We start from the raw sequence: 25,505 nt of genomic DNA, 5'->3' as shown, positions 1-25,505 counted from the left end.
CAAGTTTTGACTCAGAGTGGTCGTGTTTTTGCTGTATCGTCGTTTTGTTTTGAGGGACATGGTCTGGTTCCAGTGCCTGCTGGAACGTGGCATTATGGTGGGAATCTACAGCGCTGCAGTCCCTATCTGTGTCCTGAGTCCTTTATCTCTTCTTCCTTTGAGTCTTCTTGGCTCTGCAAAATGTCTTACCACACATCAGAAGCAGACCTCCTTTTCTTGCCTGTCAAACCCTTTTCACTTTCTAGTTTCTTCCTTACTTTTGGTAATGAGGCCCTCAGATCTGTAACACAAGAAAAACGGTGTATTTCCATTTCTACTTTCACCAAATCTTATATTTCTTTTTTTTTTCTTATATTTCTTTATTCCAGCTTTTTCCCACCATTCTCCACACCACCACCAGTTATTTTTCTAAAACATGGACCGTATCAGTTTACTCCTTCTGAGGCTCTCCATTGTTCACGGAGTTAAGTCCAAACTCTTGGAGAACATTTCAAGCCTTCCAGAACGTGGGCCTGCTCTGCATTGTGGGACTCTTCGTGCAGAGTTCCAGCCACACTGGCTTTCTTGCCCCTGTCTCTGCTAATGCTCAGACCGTTTTCTATTCTGATTCACCGTTTTCTCACCTTTTCTGACTAGAGATTTAGTTCAAAGCTCATGTAAAATTTCCTTTCAAGAAGTTTCTCTGATTCGCCCAGAGAATCCTGTTTTGTTTCTACAGCAGCTAGTGTAGTCCTCTAGGTTGGCACAGATCTGTCTGTCTGGGATTATTGTTAACTGTGAATTGTGTTGTCTTTCTCGCTCAGTTGTGAATCTACTGACTTAGAATTTCCCTTTTGCAACTAGTGCATGACAAGAGTGTAGTATGCCTTTCTTGAAATGAACTCAGTATCTTTGTCTCCATGAAGAAAGTCTGGGCTCTTGTAAGTCCAAACAACGTCTTGTATCTTCTGTAGCCTCCTAACCAGCCGTTTGATTTAGACCACGGAAAATAACAGAGATGATCATCTAGAAGCAATAGCTCCATCCTCATGGTATTCATAGAGCTCTAACACAGGGTTTCTCAACATCTGCATCATTGGCATCTTCGGCCATTTTGTTGGGGCTGGGGGGTGCTGTCCTGTGTGTGCACTGTAGGATGTGTAGCAGCATCCCTGGCCTCTACCCACTAGATGCCAGTAGCATCCTCACACCCCAGTTGTCTCTAGATATTGGCAAACATCCTGATGGGCTGGGGGTGGGGGGCAAAATCGCCCACAGTTCAGAGCAACTGTTTTAAAGTATCTCTATAAATATTTTATAACTAATGAATATCGGCTCTGCAGCCCACGTTTCCCCACAGACTTCTCACCTGCGCTTTCTGTTTCAAACTTCATGCCATTTTCAGATCCCTAACCTCACCTATGAACCACTGCCTATGCCTAAGTCCCTTCCTTCAAAACCCAACTCAGTTCCTATTCATCGGTAAATCCTTCCCAGATTAGCTCTTTCTGCCCCTCTCTCTCGTTATTCTGAATTTTGCATCATTTTCTATCCTTCTGCACATCTGTGCTTACTGGTATATGTTTTTCTTATAAGTGTCTCTGTACTGGCAGTCACTTACACTTGGGTCTGTTTTCCTCTCCTGTCCGTCTGACTCTCCTAGTTGAAGAGTCTGAGCCGAATGCTTATCTTTATGTCTTTTGTGTTATGCATGCCCAGGGCCTTCATTTATTTGTTCAGCATATGTTCACTGATTATTTACGAAACACTGGACTTAGGGTTTGTGGCTTCTAAAATCTGGTCCCTTAAGGAGCTTCCATTTTGGTGGGGTGTTAAGACAGATTGGCAAATGTGTAGCATAACACATGGTGGAGGTAGTGCATAGGCCAGCGCCTTGGAAGATGGGTAGAATTTCCTTGGGCAAACAATTTTAGGCAGAAGGAGTTGAAGGTCTCTTTTCATGAACAGCCACTGCCCTTCCATCCTTGCAGAGAGGACTTTGAGAGCCTCATTTTCCCTGCCTTCTCTTCTGTCACTTACCTTCACCCACCAGCAGCTCTCTTTTCTTCCAGATACATGCTTTTAGGCTCTTCCCATGGGCAGCGGTGACATAGAAGCTCCTTTACGGTCTTTTGTATCACATGCTACTTGGATCCATCATCAGGTTCATTTCTGGGGAAAGCAGACACGTCCATTTGTGTGTACATGCACACATGCCTGTAAGATCAAATGGGACAAAGTTTTGGCCTTATTCCTGTTTGGAAGAATTTTATTGCTGTGTAACCCCAGCACCCCAGTCTTCAGGGTCACTATATACAGATGTACAGGTTGTGCACTGCACAAGCATACCAGGCAGCCACGATGGACTCTGACAGTCTCTCTTGTCCCAGGTAACAAGGTAGAGAATTTGGCTGAAGAGTGCATACTGAGAGTGTCATACATATAAGGCTACACATCTTATACTTGGGGGAAAAATAGCTACCACTCTCAAGCAGTCATCAATGACCCCAGGAGTTTGATGGGTTAGTGAAGAGTTAGAAAGCATCCTGGTCAGAACTGTCTATTTCTAATAACTTTAACCCTCTGGTCATGCCGGAAACTGAAAAGGCTGCAGTATGCTGTGTTTGTTTATAAATCAGCCTCCCAGAACATTGTCCAAACGGTTCTTGGTTGAATAACGTTTATTCATTCACTTGTGGAGGAAAACTCAGGCTGCAAATGGGAACATAAATGCTTTCCTCATAGATGGCGTTATTGTACTGCACAATGTCCCCGACTTTTAGATACTTAACTCATAAAGTTTACAGCACCACTTAACTGCATCTGGATTTCACATTGAATTTGGAAAGGCAAGAATCTCACTGTAATTTGCACTGACTGCCCTGTAATGGAAATTATGGCTTGGGAAAAGTTTCAAATGACGTGTCTATAAACGAAGGAAAAGTTGATCCATTCAAAGGCCAGTTATGTGCAATTGTAGGATTTTTTATTTTTATTTTTGAAAGGACCATTGCTGGCAAGAAATATTTATTTCAGCAGCTGAAGTAAACTAACTGTGAATTAAAAGTTGTCAGTTCATCAAAACTCAGTCCTAAAAGCGGAGTGAAAGTTGCAACAGAACTTTGCTGGGCTTTTAAGAAAGCTATAAAGATTGTATGGAGGCCAGTGTTGCAACTGGTTGGTAGCAATGAGTTGACTTCAGAGGATGCGCATTAAATGGTCAAAATGCTGGCCTAATGGGACTCAGGACGCAGGGCTTCTGGTCCTAGCCCTGCTGTTAACTGGGTGTGTGTAAATAGGCATGTCACTTAACTGTCCAAGCCTCAATGTGTCTGCTCCTTTGCTCCTGTCTCCCACCATTCATTTGTTTTGGTATATCTTCCATTCACGTTCAAGCCTTTCCCTCAAATGTCTAATGATCACTCCTTGACTGTTCTTGGCTCCTATTTAAGACACTGAGGCAATAAAAACCTGATGGGAGGCTCTGGATAGAGGCATGGATGGAGCTCATTGACCATAGACTTATCTGCAGGGAAATCACTTAATCAAGGAATTGCCAGATGTCGGCATCTGGTGATCTCGTCTCTGCGCCCACTTAGCTTAATCAGAGAGGAATCCTCCCGCCTGCCTGCCAGCGTTCTTGGGACAGTGAAGTAGGTATATTTCCACTCTAATCCCCTTGTTTTCAGCCGTGTGTTCTCCCCACTCCCCCTCTATCTTCGCTGTGCTTGGTTTCCTGGTTCAGTGTCTCTAGATAATCAACCTTTTAAACAATTCTCCTGTTTTCAGCCCTGAACCTTCCCTTCCTTGCCTTTTGCAACACCTGGCCCCTCCAAGTCCAGGGCCTCTCGGGGCTAGAAGCATGGGCCAGGAGGGGAACCCAGTGGGTTCCCCTCCTGGCCCGTGCATCTCCCCCACTGCAGGCACTTGAGACTATAGCTTCCTCTACTCTTCTGAGTCACTTGTCACTCCTGTATGAGTTTTCCATCTTCCAAAACACTGGTCCAAACCACTTGTCTCCCCTTTTTTTCTATCCCTGGAGAAGTTTTCCTTCCTTTATTTCTTCCTTTAGTGGGGCCTTGGATGGTGAAGGAAAAAAACGCCTTTGATCAATCTGCCAGGTTTGACCCCAAATCTTCCATTTTCTCATCATAAAATTAGTGTATCCATTTAATAATGATGCATCTCCTACATGCCTGCCCCTGAGCTGAGTGCTGGAGAGAGGAAAGAAATTGAGATGATTCATCTCTGAGCAATGTGGGAAGGGGAAAGGATGTGCCCAGCGTCTGCCTCTATGGTGACACAAGTGCGGGGACAGTGCTGGGGATGAGGTGATGCAGAGAAGGGAGGAGGGGTGCACGCGCTCAGCCAGGGATGTTGTGGAAGGCTCTGCTGAATAAACTAAAACTCTGTGATTTTGTGAGTTCAGCTGTTGGGGGGAAGACTGAGAACAGACTGTGCCCATTAATTATTACCAAGTGAGGCCACAGAAAAGTGGTGTTTCCATCCCAGACTTTCAGTATCCCTCATCTGGCTGGGTGGGCCTTTTCCTCTCCAGGATCTTCCGGGGCTGCCTTCCCACTCACGTCATCTCAGGCCTCCCACTGTTGCCCTCCACACAGAGCAAAGAGCCCAGCATTTGGAGGATGTAGAATTTGAAGAAGGCCTTCTTGGGCAGGGGCGGCGTGATATCCTGTCTCCCCCTCACTGCTGCCTCCCAGCCTTCAAATAGCTCGTTGCTGATAGAGGCCTCATTAGTCTTGTTGAGAGGTAGTATGGCTGGTTTCTGACATTCTTAAACTGGAAATGAATACAGGCATATAAATCCCAGCAATGTAGACTAGCTGAAGCACAGCCAGAGCCCATGAGCTCCTCAGTTAGCTTCTGTTAACCCAGCAAACAACCTTGATAGAGTTTTCCTGGAAGCTTGAAGATAGCGCTACAAAAGACTCAACATAGGTCCCAAATCCAGGCACTTGGTGGACATTGGTTCCCAACACTAGAGACAGCAGGGCTGATGAACACAGGCCTCCCTGATTGAACAAGGTGTGCTGTTTGCCCTCCTTTCATCATGTTTAACTCTAGTTTCTATCCAGAAGGGTCTGAAGACTGTCCTTTCCTTACTTCTGCCGTTTACTTGGCTTTTCTCTTAACTACTTGAGAAGTCATGGGAGCTGGTGCTGTGACATTGAGCCTTTTGCCATTTAATTGACTCTATAAAACCACAGGGCAGTAGGACCAGATGAGCTACAGCAAGCTTCCACTCTGTGTCTCGTCCTTACTGTAGAACTGTGTGTTCAAGCTATTACCCTGAACTAGGAATGGTAGAGGAAGCACATTGCTGTCTACTGTGGAGGGTGCTATGTTTTAGAAACTTTGAAGTTGATAGGTTTTTATTGCTTGGGTATCTTAAAATACATTTTCATATTTGAATTCCTTTATCTTCAGTCAGCCTGAAATCTGTGAGTGTGCCAGGGGTGATATGAGACAGAAAACAGTCAACTCTTAGTGGGTTTTTTTGGCTGTGCCCTGCCCTGCTGAGAAATTTTAGGTTCATCTTCCTGTCCCTTCTTGATATAAGAGTGGTAGAGCGTTGCTGTATGGGGCTGTAGGTAGCCGCAGTATGGGATGCTTTACTTTCTTGCCAGTTGCCAGTTTAAGGAACATCGTGTGGCTATGAAAAATTCAAGCGTTTCTATCCCACAGACCATTGACTGAGGTGGATTTTATCTCTGGGCAATGGTAGCCAACGTTCCAGGTTCACCTTTTGATCAGTGCCATAAACAAGCCAGAGAAATATCTGGGAGATTGTGCACTATGGCCACTGCACTTCATATCACATTTCTTATTGTAGCGACTTGTGCAAAAACTGTCTCGGTGGTGTGGCACGTGGCTTAAAGAAGTTCTTCTTGTTGTAGTCAGTAATTTCCAATGAACAGTGTTACTCTCTCCAGTTCATTCTGCTAATGACGTTCCATCTTCGTGAGGAGGACGTCATCGTCCTGCTGTGAACACCCGAGGCCCTTGTCACTCCAGTCCTCTCCTGTAGAGTTTTTAGCATCAGACAGTTACTTTTTGGTCAGGGAGGGAGAAATAATGAAGGCGGCTATTATACTTCTACTGAATGCGAAGTGCTCCACAGTATAATTAAATCCATAAAATGGTGAGTCATGATCATTGCACGCCAGTCAGCCAGGAAGCGGGTGACGGAGCTGATGTCTATTCGCGACCAGCCCTGATGCTTTTCCTCTGGTAGCACTTGTGCAGGCTTCTCCTGATTTGTGGGCACCAAGTACCTAATTTCGTTTTAAGAACACGAAGCTTTCATGGATGCTCTAAAGGTTGCCCAAGGAAACATTTAATCTGGAAGAGATGTCTCAGGCCTGGTGGACATGTGTCTGGAAGTTCTACTTTCTTGTCGGTTACCGGGGTCTGCATTCTAGAAAAACAGGAGAATCCTGCCTGAGGTGCTTCCAGATGGTTTTGTTGTTGTTGTTATGGAAAGGCATTTGGAAGCTTCTGGAAGTCCATGTCACCACTCATAATTTGAGGGTATGTGAGCATAAATCTAGCCTAGGTCATGGAAGATGGTGGAACAAAGAAAACAGTGTTTCTGGAGGCCAGGGATCTATCAATACAAACAGCCTCAGGTGCATATGTAATTATCATAGGAGGCAGAGGAAATGCTGAGTTACTGATCTGTTCTCACTTGCGCTGCCAAAACCTCGAGACCCAATGTGATGGAGCCATTCAGAGAACCTTTGTCTCTTGTTTCAGAATTTGGCTTTCATGGCTTGCGATGGCAACGACCCAGGAAGCAGGATTTCTGAATAGTGTGTCCCTGAAATTCTTGGCATAGGAAAAATAATAAAGTGAACATGAGATTCTTAACTATAACACCAATAAAAAAAATCGCCACTACTGTCCAGTTTTAGTCTGGGAGTGGAAAGCATTGTAAATTGATTTTGATGCTGTCATTTTTGCCACCTGTGCTCTATGCCACTGTGTCTGTACCCCCTACCCCCATCACTTGTTAATGCACTTTGGAGTTAGCATGGGTATCTTACATCCACCATGGGCAGTAAACACTTCCCGTACCAAGGTGCTTGAAACAATATCTGTCATTACATCAAAGAAGGTGTTATTGCCAAGTGCAGCTGGAAGAGTTCTAATAATGAGATGGTTTTAAACGAGGTTGTAATGAAATCTGTGTGAAATGTCTGAACCTTTTTCTAAGAAAACAAAAATGTGTTCACGTTTCTTTATAGTCTTACTATAGAAACATTGTTTTTGCATATACTTAGCACAATCATTTCTCTACATGAGAAGTTTGAATATATTTCTAGTTGTTAAAAGTGCATTTTTTGGTGCTGTGTTGGAGAAGCACTGTTAGGGAAGTTTGCTCTGGTGTTGAATTCTCTCTCTTCAAGGGGGGGAAAAGCCCTCTGATGAATGTGGTGTTTGTGGATTCTGAACCAGCATGAGAATTTCTGATTGAGAGTCTAGAAAAGTTATAATAAACATACAGTTAAGAAGGAGAAGAGTTGCCCTCTAGAATGTGAATCCAAACCCAGAAAAGTATGCAGTGAATAAGAACAATACTCAGTAGATTTTCAGATTGATGAAGCTTTCCAATGGCAACTAATTTGTTCCAGCATTGAAGTGAGCATAATTAACAGAGCCTTTCTTTCTTAGGCTGATTAACCACCAAAAACCATGCCAACATTGTAACTGTAAGCAGTGAAAACCAATATTTATGAGGGCGATTGTGCAAGAGTTTGTGTGACAGATGGACATTTTATCACTGTTGATGTTTGGAATTCTCTTGAAAAGTAATGCAATATCGTGTTATTTATGAATGAATGAACAAATGATGGTGCTTTGCTGACTGAGTTGTCTTTAAAAAGCGGTCTACTAAATTAATCTTTTTCTCCATTTAGCCTCTGTTATTTTAGGTTAGGTAGCCACATATATTCTGATGTGAAAGCTGAAAAATCATAATTGTGTTTTTATTTCAGATACGGATCCACGTGTTTTAGAAAAACAAGAATTACAGCAGCCAACCTATGTTGCCCTCAGTTACATTAATAGGTAAGCCATTTTCAGAATTTATAGCAACCTCATATCTGCCACATGTTTATTTTTTAAGTGTATCTTTTTAACGGGGTAGGAAAAATGTTTTCAGTCTTCAGTTATTTATAGGAGATTATTTAAAATCAACTTCTATATGGAATTTTCTTGTTTCTGTGATGGGGAGAGGCAGGTTGTAGTTCTCTGTTCATAAGGCCGAAACATGACTGATTTATAAGCTCATTCTGGAAGTAGTTTGCGTGCAGAGTTAGAATATACTCTTTTGACGTCACAGGGCAGTTTGGAGATGAATGGATTTATGTTTGAGTGAAACTTTTAAACCCTGGGGTGAAGAGGTACTTTATGAATTCAGAACATTGTTGGAATATCAGAATATATCAGGATATACCAAACTGAAATAATTTAATATCAAAGTTACTTAGTAGCAGTTCACCTTTTAGTAAAAACGTTCTCAACTGACCCATCTGTGTGGAGTCTCACGAGTTTTTCCTGAAACTGAACGTGCGGGCACGACCTTAGAGAACAGTTTAGAACTTAATACATCCGGTCTAAAAGAGGACTTGTTGTTTCATCCAACTTAAATAATTAAGGAGACAGGGATTTTTGAAGAGAACCTGAAATCAACTGATGTTAGGAAAACACCCGCCCCCCACATGAGAAAAAGACAAAGGAAAAGCGAAACTAGTTTTCAATGGGAATGAAGAATTCTCGGCTCGCAATTCAGTGCTTGAATTTCTATTGACTGTCCCCTTTTTATATAAGGCAAAGAGCGTTTCTGGTTTCTTGGTACTAGAGCTGAGGTTCGGGATCTGAGGTGGAAAGCTGGGAATGAATGATCTGTGCTGTTTCATTTTAATGACTTTTCAGAAAATTTACTTAACTCTTGTCTAGAGAAGGCTTTGAATTGGAGTCACTGTGCTCAGCTTCAAGTTCTTTTAGGAAGCATGTTTTTTAAAGGATTCATTAATATAAACATCTATTTGCATATCTTCTTTGGGTTTCCTACTTATCAGCCTTTCCTGGAAGCGAGATAAAATATCTAGTTTTTCATTAACCATAATTTTGGGGCTGTTTTAAGTAGAACACCTTCAAAATCACATCAAGTACAAATAAAGGTGTATGTGCTTATCTGGATTTCTCACAAAACCTGTGTTGTTTCCCGAGTTTAGCACAGGTTTTGAAAAGTCTTTAAGTATACATTAGAATTATGTGAAAGAGATGTATGTGAATTAGCCTAGTAACATTGGGGAATAGGATAAATAGTCTTATAGATCAATTATGGTATTGAATAGGACTTTTTAATAGTGTGGCTATTGTATTTTTGGTAAAATATGTTACCTATGTATATACAAACGCGTGTATTACTAAGCCTTATTGTAATGAGAGTCTGTGAGATTTTCACATTCATTCTTCCTGTGTGTATTGTCAGCCATGTTGGCAACAGGGATCTACTAATTACACAGACATTACACTCACTAAAGAAAGAAATATTCTGCCAGGTGTGATTTGGGACTCTAGTGAAGTTGAAGTATAGGGACAAGGGCCACAGACAAAAAACCCACCAGAGAACTTGAATCAAGTGTGATAGTTTAGTATAAACTGTGCAGTAGGATGTGCTTCAACCCTAGAGAGTCAGGGTGTTATCAGTGAGTGTGGACTTTCTGAGATGAGTCTTCTGGGTGTGGACTTTCTGAGATGAGTCTTCTGGAAGAAAATGAGCATTTAAAAAAATAACCTTTTATTATTATAGCCGCATATTGTAGAAAATTAGAAAATATAATCCAAAAAAAATTGTTTTTTATTAAAACATCACATTCCCGCCACCCAGATATCACTACTGGTAATACCTTAACACACATTTTTCAGATCACTTTTAAAAAATACTATATAATAGCAACTGTACTTCAATAATTAGTTAATAAATACATACATACATATATACATACGTACAAAACAATATAATTTTTAACCCAAAGCTGTACATACTCTTTTGCAGCCTGCTCAGTTGTGTCACTGATCTCTACTTTTTCAGTACATTTGCATCTAATCTAATACCCTTATCATATGCAGGTTTCCCCAGGTGATCTAAACAAGTCCATTATTGCTGTTTGTCTAACCCAGTATCCAATCCAGAACATCATATTGCACCTGGATGTTTTGCCCCCCAAGTTTCTTTTAATCTGGCACAGTGACTTGTTGAGGAGATGGGCCAGCGTCCCACAGAATACATCCGCCTTCTGGGTTTCCTTTAGGTTTTCTCCAAGAGGCCATTTGGCAGGTTCCTCTGTGTCCTTTATTTGCTATAAGCTGGAAGTTAGATCTGGAGAAGATGTGTCTTGAACTGGACATATTGTATTTAGAGGTCTGAGACAATAAAGAATTCGCCATATCATGTCCTAGCTGGTAGAGAAGCAGACGTATGTAGGGGATTGAGATGTTTATTCGTGATCTTTAAGTCAAGAGAAGGACTGTGTATGGAAGGTTGCCCGGGTTACTAACAGCCCTTCTCACTCAGGATCCCTCTGTGGACAGTGCTGCATACATAACAGGACTGAACACATGGTAGACACTCTAGATATTGGTGTGTAGGTGATAAATAAACACCTGGTAGGTGGAAAAGAGAGCTGAGCAATGGAGAGCTGCAAGGAGGAAGCCAAGTCTGGCCATAGAGGAAAAAAATGCTAAAAGGAGCCTTAAGGGGACTGGATACACTAAAACTCCTAGAGGAAAACATAGGCAGAACACTCTTTGACATAAATTGCAGCAATATTTTTTTGGACCCGTCTCCTAGAGTAATAGAAATAAAAACAAAAATAAACAAATGGGACCCAATTAAACTTAAAACCTTTTGCACAGCAAAGGAAACCATGAACAAAATGAAACAACAACCTATGGAATGGGAGAAAATATTTGCAAACTATGCGACCAACAAGGGATTAATTTCCAAAATACACAAACAGTTCATACAGCTTAATATCAAAAATCCAAACAACACAATCAAAAAATGGGCAGAAGATCTAAATAAACATTTCTCCAAAGAAGACATACAGATGGCTAACAGGCACATGAAAAGATGCTCAGTATCGCTAATTATTAGAGAAATGCAAATCAAAACTACAATGAGGTATCACCTCACACTGGTCACAGTGGCCATCATCGAAAAGTCTATAAATAATAAATGCTGGAGAGGGTGTGGAGAAAAGGGGACCCTACATACAGTGGGAATGTAAATTGATGTACCCACTATGTACAACAGTATGGAGGTTCCCTAAAAACTAAAAATAGGGTTACCATATGATCCAGCAATCCCACTCCTGGGCATATATCTGGAGAAAACTCTAATTCAAACTCTAATTCAAAAAGATACATGCACCCCAATGCTCAGAGCAGAGCTATTTATAATAGCCAAGACATGGAAGCAACCTAAATGTCCCTCAATTACTACTCAGAATATTAGCTGTAAAAAATAAGGGCTTCCCTGGTGGCGCAGTTGTTGAGAATCCGCCTGCCGATTCAGGGGACACGGGTTTGTGCCCCGGTCTGGGAGGATCCCACATGCCGCGGAGCGGCTGGGCCCGTGAGCCATGGCTGCTGAGCCTGCGCGTCCGGAGCCTGTGCTCTGCAACGGGAGAGGCCACAACAGCGAGAGGCCCGTGTACCGCAAAAAAAATAAAAATAAAAATAAAATAATGCCAGCAACATGGATGAACCTAGAGATTATCATATTAAGTGAAATAAGTCAGGCAGAGAAAGACATATCATATAATATCACTTATATGTAGCTTCTTTAAAAAATGATACAAGTGAACTTATTTATAAAACAGAAACAGACTCACAGACATAGAAAACAAACTTATGGTTACCAAAGGGGAAAGAGGGGGAAGGGATAAATTAGGAGTTTGGGATTAACATATACACACTATTATATATAAAATATAATAAATAACAAGGTCCTACTGTATAGTATAGGGAACTATATTCAATATCTTGTAATAACCTATAATGGAAAAGAATCTGAAAAAGAACATATATATATGTATAACTGAATCACTTTGCTGTACACCTGAAACTAGCACAACTTTGTGAACCAACTATACTTCAATTAAAAAAGAAAAGAAAAAAAATTGGGATAAAAAGGAGTCTTAAGGGCCTTTGATCCAGAAGGGAAACATATTGAAATTCACATGAAGCCAGTAAACATGCAAGAAGAGAGTAATAAAGGTTAGATAATAAAAGAAAGTCAGCTAGATGGCAATATCCTGAATACTGCAGAAAAGAGTACTATTCAAAAAAAAAAATTGAACAAATAAGGGGTTTTTTTCCCCTTAAACCTCAGGGGGAAATAAAATCTTAACTTTGCTGAGCAGTGAAGACAGGAAAAGAATTAATATTTTTCTGCTCATATATCTGTTTATGCAACTCTGATATTCTTTTGGGCACCTCAAAATTGAGTTGAAACTTTCTTTGGCAATAACACTGACTGAAATTGCAGAGTTAGGGTACTTAAAATGGAGCTAGCTTTTTGGATTAAAAAAAAAAGAACCGTGTGGAAATCGGAGAGCCTTTATTTATACCTATTTTAAGTTGCTTTACTCTCTTGAACATAATGTGTTGAACAACCTTTAATTCCTTTAAAAGCGCATCTGTTACAACACCTGAGCAAATTTTAAAATAAAAATAGTTTAGTGAGAAAGAGGGAAATTGAATGAATTAGTGAGGGTTGAAGGAATAGTTCCAGGGGAAAAAAGATAGATATGGATTCTAAGGATAGGAAGTTCTGTTGATTTTGTGACGTTAGAAACAATGACAAGTTCATGTAATAGGAAATTTAATTGCTTAGTTTGTATAATATTTATACACCTGGCAAAAAGGTATAAAGGGCAAGAAGAAAAGCTAGATTTTGGATAGAGGAGACAATATAGAAGAAATAATACTGAAAGAGCAAACATAACTCTTTTTATGTCTTGAGCTCTATGCTAAGCATTTTTCACATTACTTATTTCATTTAATCTTCACAGTGACCACATAAAAGAAGTACTGTGATGATCTTCATTTTACAGGTTCAGAAGTTGAGACTCAGAGACGTTAAGTAACTTGCCCTAGGTCCCCGGCTGGTAGGAAGTGGAGTATTGGGTTCAGACCTGCACAGTTAGGCTCCAGAACCTGTGTTTCTAATCACTCTACAGGCTGCCTTGTTGGGATATCAGAGAGTAAAGTACTAGCTTAGAAAAGTAAGAGGAGAATGTGGAAAACTAATGATGAAAAAATCGGGTAGGACAACTGGGCAGAGGGGATGCAGAAGGACACAAAGATGAGAGTAATTACCGTGCTGTAGATAATTGGAGGGTAACAACCTAATAAAATTAAACAGTAGGAGACAGCAGAAGCAAAAAAATTGCTATGAGAAAGGTGACCAGGAGCTCCTAAGTGATGTATTGCTGCTAGGAAACTGGCTTGAGCGTGCAGGGCCCAACCTAGCATAGCAGGCTTCAGCTAGAGTGGGGAAGGATGTCCACCACCACCTCTCACCAGTAGGCAGGTGATAGGTGCGCTGCGGGGTGAAGTCAGGCATCTCCTTAGAAAGGTTGATGAGAAGCGCTGGGCTGCATCTGGGTATTTCCTTCAAGTTATTGTTATATAGTCCAGGTGGCTGCCTCGAGGTGACAAGATAGTTTATTAATAACTTGTGGCTCCCCAGAAATGGGTAATTGGGATAACTTAAAGACATGATAATAGACATGACTATAGCTGTTAATTACACTATTTTCTTTACAAAATATGTTTGTATTAAAATAATTGAATTTTCCAAATTAACTTTTAATTTTTTAAATGTGTATATAATTTTAGTGTAAACTATAAAGGAATATCATGACTAGGCACAAATGGGTACCTTCTTGCACTCAATTCTTGTCATTTACTACCTAATAAACATGGAATATTCTCTCATTCCTAAACTACAGCTCTACTAGAATTCTCTTTGTAAGACTCCCTGCACCACTTGGCATAATAGTAGTTAGGTATGACCTCCTCTAAAAATGAATTTGCTTAGTGTTTGCTATTAAACAGCAAATTCTAGTCCCTAGAATAGTAATTCCAATGGATGTTTGCCAGCTCTCCTCTCCCTCTCTCCCTCTCTCCCTCTCTCCCTCTCTCCCTCTCTCCCTCTCTCCCTCTCTCCCTCTCTCCCTCTCTCCCTCTCTCTCTGTCTCCCTCTGTCTCTCTCTCTCTGTCTCTGTCTCTCTCTCTCTCTCTCTCTCTCTCTCTCACACACACACACACACACACACACACACACAAACACACAGACAAAACTCATTTATTCCCAAATAGTTCTGTGGTCAATTGATTTGAGGAAATCTGGAGTTAAATAACATGGGTTTCTTTACCACAGGATTTAATCAGATCCTCTCCTATGCTGATATGCATTTTAAGTCTCCAAGAGAGATAGTATAATTTTCATATGTACCTGATCCCAGAGCACTTTTTCTTGAAGCATCTGATGGGACTAGTTCTGCTAGTTGGGGGCTGCTAGAATTCAGTCACTTCCACTTACATCCTCAACTTCCCCAAGGAACCATGAAGCCTTTTATTCAGGACAGCCTGCTCATCTTTTTCTGATTCAAAATGCAGAACACTACCATTTCCCTCCTGTTCAACTGGGAAGAACAAGGACAAAATTCTGCCCTTATACGCCAACTCCATCAACTTCTACTCTGTGCCTGTTTGAATAGTGATCCATTTGCTTCTCTCAACCTGCCCAGACACCTAGGTGGTTTCTATTAAAAATAAAGCTTTTTAGACATACAGATGGCCAAGAAGCACATGAAAAGCTGCTCAGCATCACTAATTATTAGAGAAAGGCAAATTAAAACTACAATGAGGTATCACCTCACACCAGTTAGAATGGGCATCATCAGAAAATCTACAAACAACAAATGCTGGAGAGGGTGTGGAGAAAAGGGAACCCTCTTGCACTGTTGGTGGGAATGTAAATTGATACAGTCACTATGGAGAACAGTATGGAGGTTCCTTAAAAAACTAAAAATAGAATTACCATATGACCCAGCAATCCCACTACTGGGCACATACCCAGAGAAAACGGTAATTCAAAAAGACGCATGCACTCCAATGTTCATTGCAGCACTGTTTACAATGGCCAGGTCATGGAAGCAACCTAAATGCCCATCAACAGACGAATGGATAAAGAAGATGTGGTACATATACACAATGGAATACTACTCAGCCATAAAAAGGAATGAAATTGGGTCATTTGTAGAGACGTGGATGGATCTAGAGACTGTCATACAGAGTGAAGTAAGTCAGGAAGAGAAAAACAAATATCATATATTAACGCATATATGTGGACCCTAGAAAAATGGTACAGATGAACCGGTTTGCAGGGCAGAAATAGAGGCACAGATGTAGAGAACAAACATGGACACCAAGGGGGGAAAGCAGTGCAGGGGGAGGTGAATTGGGAGGTTGGGATTGACATATATACACTAATATGTATAAAATAGACAAGTAATAAGAACGTGCTGTATAAAAAAAATTTAAAAAAACAATAAATAAATAAACTTTTTTTGTTTGTTTAGAAATGATCCCTGTTTCTTCCCGCCCGTCTCCAATGTCATTCTCTTCTCTCTCTAAGGAATAGAGCAATGCAGTGGTGAAGAGCATGCGAGCAGGAGTCAGACTGCTTAGGTTTAAGTGCTGTCTCTGCTATGCGTGAGCTATGTGAGCAAATCGACAAGTCTCAGCCTCTGTTTCCTCAACTGTAATGATAATAATACCTTCCTAACAGTGGGTATTAAATCAGTGTGGACAAAGCACATATAGCGGTCAGTGCCTGGGACGTAGGAAGTGTTGTATAAGTAATAGGTCTTTTATTATTCTTTATATTCTGCTCATGCTAAGTCTCCCTTTTCTCTATCAAGTCAGTAATTAGAGGAACAACTGCAGAGGAAGCATTGCTTTGGAGCCAGGCCAGAACAGTTCCTACCAGGAAAGAAGCTCCACGAAGGCAGGGATACTTTCTATCTCCCACCACTGTGTCCCCAGCCCCCAGAACGGTATCTGGCACATAGTAGACTCTCAATAAATGTTTATTGAATGAGGAAATGAGTGAGTACGAATTTTCATATGAGTGAATGAGAGAGTGAATAAATCATTGATTCTAGGGACACTTCTCTGAGACACCAGGAGCCTCTACTTCCCATGTGCACTGAGAGGGCTATGTGATAAAAATGGAGTGGGGTACAACTTTTATTCGGTATTCACATGGAATGCAGCATAAAGTATGCTAAACAGTGGCCATTGCCAATTCCCCCACCATAAACAACTGGACAGATGGATGAGACAGTGGTTTTCAAGCTCCGGACAATAGGCAGTACCAGATGATCCCTGAGATAAAGGAGACTTAGGAGGTGAGCGCTGTGGTCATCTGGCTCACTGACAGGACAGTTTCCTTACTGCAGTCGAGTGAGCTAGAACCCAAAGAGAGAGGGGTCAGAGTTAGGGCAACTAAAGCTGCTGGAATCTGTAGCACAGGGAGACTGGAGATGAGAGATCTGTGCAGAAAGGGACCATAAAGGTCTGTATGAAGGTCCTTCATGAGTCCATGGCTGAGAGTGGACATGTTCAGGGTAAGACTGTGAGTCTTACCAAAGAGCAGCAGCTACAGGGGTAAGGATGGAACAGCAAGACCAGAGGTCAAGCAGTACTGGTAGGCATTGCATTCTAGCCCAGCCAGCGTGGAAACAACAACCTGTTAATACCCTAATCTTCCAACTGAGGTATCAGAAAGACTCAAATTAGAGATAAGCACTTTGTTCTAGAGTGTGGCCTGCTCTAGAGATAGCCTAACAGCTCCTAAAACCAAGACTCCATAAGTTTTTCAGAGGAGACAGTTTGGAGGTGAGTGCTGACAAGTTAGAAAGTCTTGGGAAACACTTTGGGCTTTCACAGATCGGCCTTAATAAACCATAAATGTAGGCCTACACAAGTTCAACATGATCAGCCTGAAACTGAGCTGCCTGCTGGAACAAAAATCAATAGTCTTCACAGAAATTTATCAGATACACAATGTCTAATACACAATAAAAAATTACTAGACATGAAAGGCTTAGGAAAGTCTTACTCTTCAGCGTGGAAAAAAAAAAAAAAAAGCAGTCAATAGACACCCTCCCTGAGATGGCTCAGGTGTTAGATTTAGGAAACAAAGACTTAAAAGCAGTCATTAAAAATGTGTTCAAGACGTAAAGGAAAAATATACTAAATAAGAGTGTTTTGAATGAAAATAAAATTAGTCTGGATGCTTTTTTAAAAAAAATTCTCCTACCAGAATCTGAACTACTTAATGAAAGCTTTCTTCCTCTTTCTTTCATTCCCACTCCCAAACCTCACCTAATTCCCCCAAACCCTCACTCTTGCTATTTCAGTTGGACTTATTTTTGCCAGATTATAGTCAGTCATGGCCTCATAAAAAAGGCTGTAATTGGCCAAGTGTGTACTGCCCTTCTATTTATTTTATACAAACAAGCCTGAAGCATCTGACTTTTTTTTTAATCTGAAAGCAGTGGATTTTTTTTTTCATGAAACCACCTGTTGTGGTCTTTTGAGAGCAATCATTTATTACAGTACAGGACATGCTTTCCTATTTCCCTCTGCCCACTAGATCTGAGGTTCTGCTGTGTGCCCCGGCCCCAGACTGAAGTTTGTGGCCTAATGTATGCCATAAACATGTTGCATGCTGTCAGATCTCAAACACCAGACATTGTGCTACCATTTTCTTAGCCTGTGTTCTTATGGACATCAGTTGAAACAAAGCCGAGATGGCTGCCTGCCAGATTCTCCTTGTAACATCTCTGTAATATCTCTAACCTGACTTGGCTTGCTCATTGCGTACTTCAAGACCCGTGTACTCTCAGGAGACACTGGGAAGCTGGGAAGAGCCCTTATGTGACATTCTGGCTTTTGCTCCAACAGAATTAGCTCGTGCTGCTCGCATAAAACACATGGTGGGAGAGGTGAGTCCTGGCAGAGCTGGGTGATATGATTCGCCTCTTAGGTACTGGGCCTCCCTGTATAACTTACTTGTCATCTACAGTTAGGGCAATCAGCATGTTAAAACAGGCTGCTTATACAACTCAAATCATACTGGGCCATTTTTTAGTCTTTCTTATGTCTACCCATAAGTATTTGTAATTGTTCTTTTTATGCATCTTTAAGTCCATTTCAAAGCTGCATTACATTTTTTCAAGATCTTGAAACTTATTGGTCGAAAGAGATTCGGTGATATTGAAACCATTTTAGAAATAGTCTTAGATTTCCTTTTCTTCTCCCCTTTGTAGAAACCCATTTCTTGGACTTTGTCCTAAGCAAGAGCTGCTATATTTTCAATATCTCCAGCTGTGACATTTCCCTGTGGATCAGAGTCCCCAGTACCGCCTCCCTCTTGTGCCCTCTTCCTGGCACCACATTTACCTAGAGACCTCTAGGATCTCAGCCCTTCCTTCCTTGCTTACCTCCACATTCGGGCTGGTTGCTGGATATTAGCTTTGAATTTACCAATTTAGATTAATCCCTCACCCCAGGGCCCTTGCCCACTCATTATCTCCAGTCTCAGCCTCAGGTCAACCCGACGTGATGTGCCTCGCTTCTCAGGCTAGCTGCTGGGGGTCGCTACAGAAAAGTGCCTTACAGCACAATGTGTTCCACCACAAACACAACCATTCCAACCTCAGATGGACCCTCAAGACTGTCCCATAATCCTTTCATCCCAAGTTAAAACCTTGCTAAACTTACCACAGTCAGTTTCAAGTGTTTCCCATTGTATTAATGTTCCTAAAGGAATTCCCAGTCCCCTCATCAGCAGATGTTCTCAGTTCCTGTCCAGAAAAGATGGAGACCATTTCTGCATCCCGTCTCAACTTCTCTCTTTTCCGTCTCCAATCTCATCTGGATTTTTCATCCATGTTCTGTTCATTCTCTCTCTCCCTTGTTCAAAGCTGGCGTCAAGGCCCATACTCCACAGCCATCTCTCGTCTATATGGCCTTAAACCCCCTATTATCTGACTTCATTTAGTCACATTTCATATATCCTAAGGTCTGATCTATCCTAAGAATGCCCTATCCTTTTCTGTTTTTTTTTCATGGATAACTACGTCATCTTCCCTGAGACCTTCCCCTACTTGGCTTACCAAATTTGATGCCCTTGGCCACTGTCTGTTTCTGAAACCATTTCCTCCCTTGCACCCACAAACTCGTCCTGTCCTGGTTTTTCTCCTACCTCTTGGCCACACAAATAGAGGCTTCTCCCTAAGTTTTGTCCCTAGAATTTTGCTTTTCCGTCTTTATTCACTCCATTCTTTGAGTTTAGCTCTCACTTCTGTGGAGAGGACTCCCAACCCCTAATGCCAGGATTTCTCCAATTCTCATTTCTAACTGCCGGTTGGTACATGAATGTTCAGTACAGGCTCAATTCATCCAGTGCTGGGCCCATTTTTTCACATCCCCCTCCAAAATGGCTTCTCCTTTTTGGATTCATAATGTTGTTTCACGATACCTACCCATTCATTAGCCTAGGAAGCTTGGAGGTAATTATTTTCTACCCACCACTTTCTCTCACCCCCATTTCCAAATAACCAGGCACCAAATCTGTAACATCTGCATCCTCATCACCTTTTAAAAAAAATAAATTTATTTATTTTATGTATTTATTTTTGGCTGCGTTGGGTCTTCGTTGCTGCACGCGGGCTTTCTCTAGTTGCGGCGAGTGGGGGCTACTCTTCGTTGCAGTGCACGGGCTTCTCATTGCGGTGGCTTCACTTGTTGTGGAGCACGGGCTCTAGGCACGTGGGCTTCAGTAGTTGTGGCACACAGGCTTCAGTAGTTGCGGCTCACGGGCTCTAGAGTGCAGGCTCAGTAGTTGTGGCGCACGGGCTTAGTCGCTCCGCGGCATGTGGGATCTTCCGGGACCAGGGCTCGAACCCGTGTCCCCTGCATTGGCAGGCGGATTCTTAACCACTGCGCCACCAGGGAAGCCCCCTCATCACCTTTTGAACACTTCCCCTGCTACCGTCCTTCCTTGAAACTCTAACTCCGTTTCGGATTGTCTCAAGAACCCATGAACCTCTCTGCCTGCCTCCACCCTGAGTGCCAGCTGCCATCAGAAGATTGGCCAAAAGTATCAGTCCATCAGCACCAGGTACAAAAACCTTCCATGCTTTGCCCTCAGCTTGCCGTGTTCTTCCTCTTTTCTTCACTCTTTCCTGGCTGTGACAATTTTGCTCTTCAAGATCAACCTTTAATGCTACCTATTTTATGAAGGTTCCCCACAATCCCAGAATGATTTGTTGAAATCTTTAAGTTCCTTTTCCAAAATCATAGCATTTACACACTTTGCTGTGACCATTGACTCATAAAATTTAGATTTGTGTACAAATGTATTTAAGATCAGTAGCTTATCTCCTCTCTCCCCAACTCCCCACCAAGCCTCCTACCCCAGAGCAACCAACATCATAGTGGGTCTCCATCTGCATTTGTACTCAGGTGCAGACATGTATTGTAGGGGTTTGGTTGTTGGTGACATTTGTTTTTATAAAAAATGGGAGCCTGAAATATATATATGTATGTGTATATGTGTGTGTATAAATTGCACACTTCTCTTTTTGATTTCCATTTAACTTCTTCTGGGTCAAAGTTAGAAACAGCTCTAACTCATTCTTTTAATACCTACATAAAATTCTAAGAAACAGATGTATAGTAGTTCAACCCTTTCACTACTGATTGGTGGACATTCAGGTTGTTGTCAGATTTGTTTGCATGTGTTTGTGCCACTAATAACAGGGCTGCCACATGGATTAACCTCTGTTTATTCTGCACGCTCATATTCTTTGCTTGTGTTTCTACATTAGTAGACCCTAAGTCAGATCATCTCCCTCTCCCGCCAATGGCTTCCCGTCTCATGTGGAGTCAAAATGAAACTCCTCAGCATGGCTCACCAGGCCTCTGTGATGGGGCGCTCGCCACCTCTCAGCCTCACCCCTCACCAGCACAGCTCCTGCTTGGTGAGATCGCCCTGCTCCCAGCCCTTGTCCCCGCGAGTCCCTCTGCTGGGATGCTCTCCCTCCCATCAGAGCTTCACGCAGCTCCCTCCCTCCCCTCCTGCAGGTATCTGGTCACGTGTCACCTGCACAGCAGGCCTTCTCTGACCCCCCGCTGAAATAGTTCCCTGTCGGCCTTACTCTGCTCTCTTGTTCTTTATGTTACTTATGACCACCTCAAATCACAGTTTAATTAATTGCTTTGTTGTTCGGTACCTGGCTCCCGCTGGAGAATGGACGCTCCCTAGGGGTAGGGACTTTGTCTTGGTCATCACTCTGTCCTCAGCTTCTGGAACAGGGCCTGTTACATCATAGGTGGTCAGTGAATATGTCCTGAATAAGCGTGTGACTAACAATCATAGTTTTATATGTATGTGTCTTGTGTTGCCCTCCCATTACGTGTTTCATTCATCTTTCTATTCCTTGCCTCTTCACACCTGACTATATGGCAAGTACTTTGCCTATGGTATGAGATGCAATCAAAGGACTGTTGTGCGCGGTGGCAAATTTTAACATAAGGGACGACCTTGGAGATGCCCCTCCGCCTGCCACCATACACATTTAGAAAATGACTCAAGGCGCTACACCTCTCTTATTTCATTAGGAAATTCAGATCGCTGGCAGTAATCTACTTGATTTATCGTTTTCCCCTTACGTGGAGCACCTCGGAGTTAATTAAGAAGGCCATGAATCTTCTCTCCGTTGCTGTCGCGCACTCCCCTTTGCTGGATGCTCTCATATTGCGGAGACTGTTGATTTGGGACTCAAGTTGAAACATTACTTAATTTTCTCATATTGAGGTTCATTATGCTGAGCCTCAAGACTAGTCTTGCCTCTGAAGGCCCCTTCACTGGCAAGCTTTAAAATAGTTTCGTGTTCCCAGTTTCTAAATAACTTGTTCTCATTTCCGCAACGATGGCCAAGACCCTGCCTGTTGGCTCACAGTAGAGCAGCTGGGTCAGCCCCGTGGCCCCAGAAAGACCTCACCAGCCTCACAGTGTAGACTCTCAGCTCTGGTCCGTGCGTAGGTTGTTCCCAGCAATAGCAACGCAGACTTAGAGGGGAGAGCTACACGGCCATGCCCCGCAACACCACACAAGACCATCCGGCCCGAATAAGAGAAGACAGTCAAGTCATGAGAAAACATTAGCCTTATGTCCTTAGAAGACGGAAGCTAAATTTTATTGAAATTGTCATGTTAAGGAAGAATGGAATGTGTAATACAGGAAATTACTTCCTTTGTCTCATCATTTTCAACACAGATTAGCTTCTGTTAGTTGAGCACCTACTATGTGCAGGGCACAGGGCAATGCACTTCACTGTGTCATCCGTAATCTCACAATGACTCTGCCTCACAGCTCTGCTCTCCCTTTTACCCCTAATAAAATGAATTCCCAGGGAGGTTGTGGGACCTTTTAGTGCCTTGGACCCCTCTGGTGAGCTGGAGAAGCCTATGGACTGTTTCCCAAAATAATATTTTTAAGTTCATAAGCTAAAATATATAATATTACAAAGAAAACCAATTATATTCCAATGCAATTGTCAAAATATTAAAATTATGAATTTTTGATATGTGCTTCTTAAGGCCTTAAATAAGAAAGCTTAGGTGCTGGGTGAATAGTTTCCATAATTTCAAATTAGTATGAATATAAACAATATTTTGAGATATCTGTTACAATTATACTGTGGTATCAAAATATCTGTGACATCTCTGGGTGCGAAGTCATAGACACTGCGAAAATACTATGATTAGTTGCCTATATTCATAATTGAAAGAAATGCTACATTTCAGTTAGAGGTTAGTGAAAGGTGTAATTTTTTAATTCAAGTTCACAGGTCTCCTGAGTTCCATCCATGGTCTCTTTAGGTCCACATACCCCAGGTTAAGAACACCTCAGGTAGGTGTCACCATTACTAAGTAACTTTCAGAGGTGAACGCAGATCCAAATTGATGCAATTCCAAAGTCGTTGCTTTTTCTTGTATGTCATGGTGCCTCCCCATACTATTACCTTACTTTCCATAAAAACTTCACATATTTTACTCATCATCATACTGCCGTGTGGGGTAGGTCATGGCACAAACAAATAATAAAAATTAAAATGTATATAATAAACCTTTTTTTTTAAACAAGGAACTTCCACAAATAATTCCAAGCATTCTGATTTCTTATGAAATCATACATTTTCTCCACTGAGCCATGATTCTATTACAACAATTTCTCTGAGCTTATTTTCTACGAGGATCAGAGAAATTCAGTGACTTACCCACGTTCACACAGCTACTAGATGACAGACTCGGGATTTGAACTCCCAGATCTTTTTGTCCTGTATTCTCATCATTCTTCAGGATTACCAGGATACCAAGGTAAAAAGATGTCAGATAATTTCTCTCAAAACCACATGGAATCCAGGCATGTCCAGGAGAAGTCCCATGTCTCCTAATCTCCAGTCTGTTGTCTTGCCTCATACACATTGCATCTAAAAACCTACAGCTCAGAATTTACCCACATATAGTTCTTCAGTCGGACATGCAAACCACGTGCAGTTACCAGACTTGAATAATTTAAGTGCTAGCTTGTATTTTATGTCATTGTCTCCAGTTGCTGATAAAACCCAAACAACAAGCAGGGAGGATTTTTCATTCCACCCTAATAAGCAGGTGGTAATTTAGTCTCTGGTCATTGCACTCCTGTCAGTTCTTTCCCAGGGGCTTTTCTCCCGTGCTTGATGCCAGTTAGTGCATTTTCCTTGACAGTCAATTCACTCTGCACCGTTGCTCAGGCCATAAACGTGATGTTCGACAAGCAGAAGGATTTGCAGAGAAGCCTTCCTGGGGCTTCCACCTTTCGCGATCACCAAAATTTCCCTGCAGATTTAGGTGACAACATGGGCCCATGTAATTTACAGATGGTGGGGCCAGTGTACAATCAGTTCTTGCCAACTCCCTCTCTCCTCTAATGAGATACGATTCAGCATGCCAAGACCAGAAATTGCCTCTGGCTTTTGGCGTTGTCCCTGCCTTCTCAGCAATGTCTGTATACATCTTTTCTTGACTGTTCCTGGCTTAGCCAACTCAATTTTTCATTTCAAGTTCAGAGTTTAGCAACTGTCAATACTTGGTTCTCTCGAAAAGCAGTCTCACCAAGGCAAATTGCATGCCTTTCTCTTTATATCAGATACTGCCCAGGTTTGCCTTTTGCCTGAACTGAGGTTAGCCAGAAAGGATAATTGGTGTCACCGTCCCTACAACCAGAGAAAGAATGCACAGTGTTCTTTGGCAGTGTGTGTGAACTGCAGATTCCTCTGCACTTCAGTCTTCCAGGAAAAATAGAATCAATTGTTGGTGCACACTTGATTTATTTTTTCATTTTCATTATTGGGGCAGATTCATTTGGAGCAAATAAGCTGGGAATTTGCTTAGACTTGTTCTTCATTGTGACCATACAAACATTCCTCTTTCTTTTATTGCCCATTTTATCATTGTGTTCAGCAACAGCCACAGTCAGTGATGTACAATTCTCTTGGGCCAAACAAGTATGATGGAAAGCTGGTTTCTGTATCACATTCATCTTTGCTAGACGTCAGCCCTATTTTTGAAAACTCAAAGCTGGAATGCTTTTAATTAATAAAGGCACATTATGCTCTTAGCTCATTTACCCTTTAAAATTTTTTTTATGGTCTTTGGCATAGATTTCTCTAGGACTAAGGCATCAACCTCTTATTTTCTAGAGTTTTAAAGGGGCAGGCACATCTTTGTGTATAATATCAAAGTTAAAGAAATCTTAATTTAAACTTGAAAAGCTATTGTAAACCCTTCCATTTCTCCCTTAGGTCACCCAACATCCTTGTAGCCCCTAAAAGATGTTCAATACAAAAGACAGGTCCTGGCTCTAGAATTCTACCTGATAAGCCTTTTTTTCCCCATCTTCAAAATAACAAGAGCTTTGCCCATGGCTGTCATCTCTTCCCATCTGTTAATAAGTTTATTACGTGAACTGTGAATTACGAGACTCATTCTGTTACGTATAGAATAATACTGTTTATGGCAAAGCAAATTAATCAGGAATTTCATGTGGGCTTCCATTTAATTGTATTTTGTTTCTTTGGTTCACCATGTGTTTTTGAGATTCATCCGTGCTATTGCATGTATTAGCACATGTTTTGTTTTTGCTTGTCATATCCATTCTCCCAATGACGATCTTTGACTATTACAAGTAGAGAGTCTGTGAACGTTCTCGTTACAGTCTTTTTGCGGATATAGCATGCATCTCTCTTTGGTGTATTTCTAGAAGTGGAATTGCTGAGGCATGGTGTAGTGTGTATTCAGCT

At 41.7% G+C, this 25,505-nt stretch overlaps 1 protein-coding gene across 1 annotated transcript in view; it reads left to right on the top strand.

The window, feature by feature from the left end:
• The window catches only part of JAZF1 (JAZF zinc finger 1), a 337,583-nt gene that overhangs the window by 179,121 nt on the left and 132,957 nt on the right, over positions 1–25,505 (top strand). Inside the window, exon 2 of the mRNA XM_082846108.1 lies at positions 7,998–8,070. Coding sequence (XP_082702234.1) covers positions 7,998–8,070 — 73 coding nt within the window. The remainder of the gene's footprint in view (positions 1–7,997; positions 8,071–25,505) is intronic.

The sequence above is a fragment of the Leucopleurus acutus genome (genome assembly GCF_964270905.1).
Source record: "Leucopleurus acutus genome assembly, chromosome: 9".
Taxonomy (NCBI): Eukaryota; Metazoa; Chordata; class Mammalia; order Artiodactyla; family Delphinidae; genus Leucopleurus; species Leucopleurus acutus.
This window is presented reverse-complemented; position numbering and strand designations above follow the sequence as displayed.